General features: G+C 53.5%; 2 protein-coding genes across 2 annotated transcripts; both read left to right on the forward strand.

Annotated features, from left to right (window-relative positions):
* The first annotated feature begins 274 nt into the window (after positions 1 to 274).
* On the forward strand, positions 275 to 1810 carry LOC123426662. The gene is made up of 2 exons (XM_045110530.1): positions 275 to 618; positions 728 to 1810. Exon 2 carries the CDS (start codon positions 744 to 746, stop codon positions 1443 to 1445), a length of 702 nt encoding a protein of 233 aa, XP_044966465.1. The 5' UTR covers positions 275 to 618; positions 728 to 743; the 3' UTR covers positions 1446 to 1810.
* Positions 1811 to 2301: 491 nt separating this feature from the next.
* On the forward strand, positions 2302 to 3942 carry LOC123426661. Its single transcript, XM_045110529.1, has one exon. The coding sequence runs from the start codon at positions 2493 to 2495 to the stop codon at positions 3753 to 3755; it is 1263 nt and encodes a 420-aa protein (XP_044966464.1). The 5' UTR covers positions 2302 to 2492; the 3' UTR covers positions 3756 to 3942.
* The last annotated feature ends 1303 nt before the right edge of the window (positions 3943 to 5245 follow it).

The following is a 5245-nucleotide window of genomic DNA, read 5'->3' on the forward strand; positions in this document are numbered from 1 at the left end:
CCCGATGACGATGATGTGGAGGACGCCTAGGGCAACGCGCCTCTAATTTTATTTTCAATTTAATGTTTTTAATTAATGTGTGGTGGACTTGTGAACTATCGCCGGCCGTTGAGGCCGACATTAATGTTCAATTAACATTTTTTGTTCTTAAAGTAGTTATGGTGTATTTTTTGTGTTGTCTTAAAAAGGATTATGACAGCTTTAGGCGCAAGCATCGATTAATTTCAAAAAAAGACATGAATATCTGTCTGATTAATTGAAACGAAAAAAATGGACAAAACGCAGGTTGTTGCCCGGTTGGAGTTGCTCTTCACATTCTAGAAACTGAGTAGACGACCAATTCAGATGTGACCCGAAAACCATAATGCCGGCAGTACGTCACAGTCACACCTCTCGCCTAGCGGTTCCATTGGGCAACTTGAGGACACGAGAAAATCTACTTGCCGCAGAGCAGCTGACCTGCGCGCCGAAACACGCCATCAATTCCATCGAGCAAACTCCAAAACTTCCCCGGTAACCCGCACCTCACTGAGTGACCTCCCATCCCAACGGCACTCGGCTCGGCAGTCGCCACCATCGCTGCGCTACGAGCAATGCTACATCTCGAAACCTCCACAGGTTCGGTGCCTCCCTTTTATACCAACCAAACCTCCGACTCCCAGTTCACAGTCATAGACATCTGATAGATACCAATCATTCACAAGTCACAGCTGTTGGCTGGCAGCAGGCAACAAGAGGCAAGGATGCCACAGCTCGATCTGGAGTCCCTCTTCTGCGTTGGCGGCGGGTCGAAGGTCGCCTGCGAGACCATCGCCTTCGACGTCGACGTCGCCAACGCCCACGAGGTGTCGCGCCGGACTATCTGGGCCTGGTCCGGCCTAACCGGCGCGGCGCTGGAGCGGGACGGGTCGACCAAGGGCAGCTCCAACCCCAAGACCGCTGCGGAAGAGGCTACGCGCAACAAGGGCGGGTCGAGGGCGCCGAGGAGGCTGGAGGCAATCGTCGTCGGCGTTCTGCCTGCCGGGAAGATGGTCGTCCAGCATCGGCGCTCCCCCGTTGTCGGCCGCCGCTTCGCAGGGGCCAGGGTCTTCGCGAGCGAGGCCGTGGGCACGGAGCCTGCGTCCCCGAAGGTGTCGTGCTTTGGGGCCGTGCGGTCCGAGATCCGCGCGGCGGCCCCTGCACCTGCGCCTGCGCCGCGCGGGGAGGAGGAGCGGGTCGAGGAGCGGAGCGGGTGCTGGGCGAGCGTCACCTCCGCGCTTCGTGGCTTGTTATGCGGCTCTGGCTCGGACAATCGTCCGGAAGGTGAACCGAAGGCCGCGGTGTCGGAGTCGCCGGCGGTGGCCGCTCCAGTCCTGTCGCCCCCGCGGCCGGTTCTGGGTCTTGGAGACGTGAAGCAAATTGCTTCGCGGCGGTGGCCGGATGGAGATGGCCGGTGCTTGGTTTGAATCTCTTGCGTGCTTCAGGAACGAGAAGCACGGGAACAGTTGTGTACACATCTTCACTTGTACACAGTCTTGCGTGCTTTGGTAGGCACGGGAACAGCTGTACGTTCACCGTCGCCGAGGCAGCAACCAGCAGCAGTCCTGTACGGTAGTACTAGTACTTGCGTGCTTGCGCCCGTGCTAACAAAACCAGCCTTTAATCTTCTCTCGTGCAATGCGTATGTCGTCTCTTTCTTTTGTACTGTACTCCAGCTAGCTACGCCTTCCATGTACAATTGTGAGAAATCGGTGTTTGACTTTTGTAGGTAGTTTCAGTTCACTCCAGCATATGCTCCCGAAAGCCGAAATGCATTTCCGGTTTCAGTTCACTCTTTTTTAAGGGGGCAATCTCACCACTCATTCACTAGTGGACGAAAAACAATATAGCTAGTGTATGACACTATAGTTGTAAAAGAAAGTTATCACACCCGGAAGAAAAAGGTACTACGAATGGTCAAAAGACGAACGTGACTGAAACGATGAAATAAATGCGCTTTTTGAAAAGAAGAAAAACTGAAAAATACAACTGAAAACTCTCAGACTTTATGGGCTCCCACACGAGATGAAATGAAATGGGAAACCAACCCAGTGATGAGGCAGGAGAGACCAGCCCAAGAAGGAGAGTGCGCGACTCAACGGATAGATACATGCTGACACGGGCCGCGCCACTTTTTTTCGGTTTGCGGACCCTCCTCTTCCCTTCTCTTCCTGGCGCGGGCACCAACCGTCTCCCCCTTCCCCGATTCGACCGTTGGAACGAGAGCACCGCACCGCACCGCACCGCACGAGGAAAGTAGTAAAAAGAAAAACTAAATCTGCAGCAACTGCACACACACACACACACACTTCACGACCGTTGCGCCACTACACCCTTCAAACACCACAAAGACTCCACGATCCTCTCTCTCTCTCTCGCCCACTGGTCAACAAAGCCAAAGAAGGAACGCCGTTAGAAAGAAGAGCGAGGAGTGCTTCTCCGTCGCCGTCGCCGTCGCCGTCGCCGCCGCGCCAATGGGGTGCATCTCGTCGAAGCTCCTCCCGCCCGGGCCAGGAGGCCGCAACGGCGCCGAGCGCGCCACCGTGCGAGGCCGCGTGGACCACGTCGTCTCCCTCACCTCCACCACCTACGGCGTCCTCGACCTGCAGATCAAGCACGGCGCCGCAGCTGGGGCCAAGGAGCTGCCGTTGCCGCAGGAGCAGGAGAAGCCGATAAGCCGGGAGTGGAAGCGCGCGCCCGCCAAGCGACCGCCGCCCCTCGTCGTCCCAGGCGCCAAGAAGCCGGCTCCGGCGCTCAAGCCGGAGTCCGGCATGGAGGTGATCAACGCGTGGGAGATCATGGCCGGGCTGGAGGACGCCGATTCGCCTGCCAAGAAGCCGGCCAAGCCCGGCCGCTGGTCTCCGGCCAGGGTCCTCGCCATGGCTCTGTCGTCGCCGAAGAGGTCTTCGGCGAAGCGGAGGAACACGCCGGGGAAGGAGAACAGCCCGCTGCAGCGTTGCTCCGGCAACAGCAAGCCCAGCGACGTCGCCGACGAGGACAGAATCCTCCGCCCGTACAACTCCATCGATAACTCCAAGCTGTCCAGGGCGTCCAAGAGATTCTCCCCGGGAAGCGCCCGGGTCGCCCGAAAGCCCACCGGGGCCGAGACCGGCGGCATGTCGTCGTCGCGCCGGAGCCTGAGCCCGCTGTTCGACCCGGAGCTCCTCGCGTCCATCGAGCGGGAGCTGTCGGAGGAAGGCGCGCACATCAAGCGGGTGATTGGGTCCGAGAAGCCCAAGCAGCCGAAGGTGATTCCGGCGATCGTGGCGGAGGGCAAGTGCCCGCCCGGCGGCGCGGACGCGGTCGTGCTCTACACCACCACCCTCCGCGGCATCCGCAGGACGTTCGAGGAGTGCAACGCGGTGCGCGCCGCGATCGAGGCCCACGACGTGAAGGTCATCGAGCGGGACGTGTCCATGGACTCGGGCTACCGGGAGGAGCTGCGGCTGCTGCTGGGCGGGCGGGAGCTGCGCGTGCCCGCGGTGTTCGTCCGGGGCAAGCACGTCGGCGGCGCCGCCGAGGTGACGAGGATGGAGGAGGAGGGCAAGCTCAAGGCCCTGCTCCAGGGGCTGCCGCGGGCGCGAGTCTGGTGCGCGGGCTGCGCCGGCGTCAGGTTCGTCATGTGCAGGGACTGCAACGGCAGCCGCAAGGTGCGCGTCGACGGCGAGCCGAAGGAGACGGTCCAGTGCGGCGAGTGCAACGAGAACGGCCTCGTCCGGTGCCCCATTTGCTCGTGATGAGGCGGCAGCTGTGGATTGGATTGGATTGTGACACTGGGTTGATTTGCTTGTCTACCCGTCTGGTGTTTGAGCTGTGATTTTGCATTGTGTTTGTTGCGCTCTGCAACCTGCTAATTAAGCACCTGTAATGCGTACCCGTTCATATTGATTCGTATCTAATTAAATTGCTTTTCATTCTTTCCTATTGAAGCTGCTTTCAGATGGCTTTTTTTTCTTCTTCTCAAGAAAAGACATCCAAATAACGTCTTAGATCTGATCATCATAACGCCCGTCTGGATGTATGCATCCCATGAACTTCACGTAGGAATGGTTGTTGATGTTGAATGAAATGAATGACACTTGATGGATATTATGTATGTGCGCTATTGTAATCTGTTCTGGTTTGTGTGAGACTTGGCAGTGTTGTTCTAAAAGGAAAAAAGTCTGTTTTCAACTTTAAACTTATAGAAGTTTGGCAAAATAAACCCTTAAATCAAAATTCCGACCGATTGCACTCTGAACTATGCAATCTCGGTCATTTGGCAAACGTGGATCGTCAAAGTATGATCGGAATTGATGCCATTTTGCACCGTTCCTTGTTGGGCCAACCCGTTTTTGATTATTTTTCCTTCTTTAACGTGTGCAGATTTTTTCCTTTTTTAAAAATGCAAAAATAAGCACGGATGATGACCCGAATAAAAGACCTCCCTTTTTCCATTGTGTTCACTTGCTTCCTTTTTCTTCCTTTTCTTTTTTATTTTATTTTATTTTTTCCATTTTATTTTTATGTTTACATTTTTTCTTAAATTTGTGGCTATCTTAGTAGGAAATAGAAAACAAAAAAACATCATGAACCAGATTTCCAAAAAAATAAAATGGTCACGAAATTTCTAATATGTCACATACTTCAGAATATGTTTGTAATTTTTTTGGAATTTCGGAAACCATTTTTTTTAATGTTCACAAATTAAAAAATGTTTATGATTTCAAAATTTGTTCAAGTTTTCAAAAGTTGTGTGTATCGAAACAAACATGAATTCCGAAAATATTTTCATTTTCGGAACAATATTAGGCATTTAATTGTTTTCTTAAATTTTTGAGAAACATACAAATATTTGTAAACAGTGGGTGAGCTAGCGAATTGTCGGAGTCTCGCCACACCGCAAACTCAAATACTACACTTTTGTCATACAAAAAAAGTACATCTTTAGAAAAGTGTGTAAAAATAAATCAAGTAACAAAAAATGTCATAATGTTAAATTACTAACAATAATGTTGAAAAGTGTTTCAAAACTTAGATTGGCAGCTCGCGCTCGTCCCCGGGTGCTGCCCCAACCAAAACAATAATGCATTGGCAGCTCGCGCTCGTGGTCTCGAGCACACGAGTGGCTCCACAGGCATGGCACGGGAAGCTCCCGTACTAATCGCTGCTTCTCCGGCTGCCTCAAGTGACGCCTCACGACCACGATGGGTGTGACCTCTGGCTCAGCCGCGAGGCTCGTGCACGT

This window comes from Hordeum vulgare, chromosome 2H (genome assembly GCF_904849725.1).
Source record: "Hordeum vulgare subsp. vulgare chromosome 2H, MorexV3_pseudomolecules_assembly, whole genome shotgun sequence".
Taxonomy (NCBI): domain Eukaryota; kingdom Viridiplantae; phylum Streptophyta; class Magnoliopsida; order Poales; family Poaceae; genus Hordeum; species Hordeum vulgare.

Excerpts from the sequence above, each read along its gene's own strand:
- LOC123426662 (XM_045110530.1), top strand. The coding sequence starts at position 744 with ATGCCACAGCTCGATCTGGAGTCCCTCTTCTGCGTTGGCGGCGGGTCG.
- LOC123426661 (XM_045110529.1), top strand. The coding sequence starts at position 2,493 with ATGGGGTGCATCTCGTCGAAGCTCCTCCCGCCCGGGCCAGGAGGCCGC.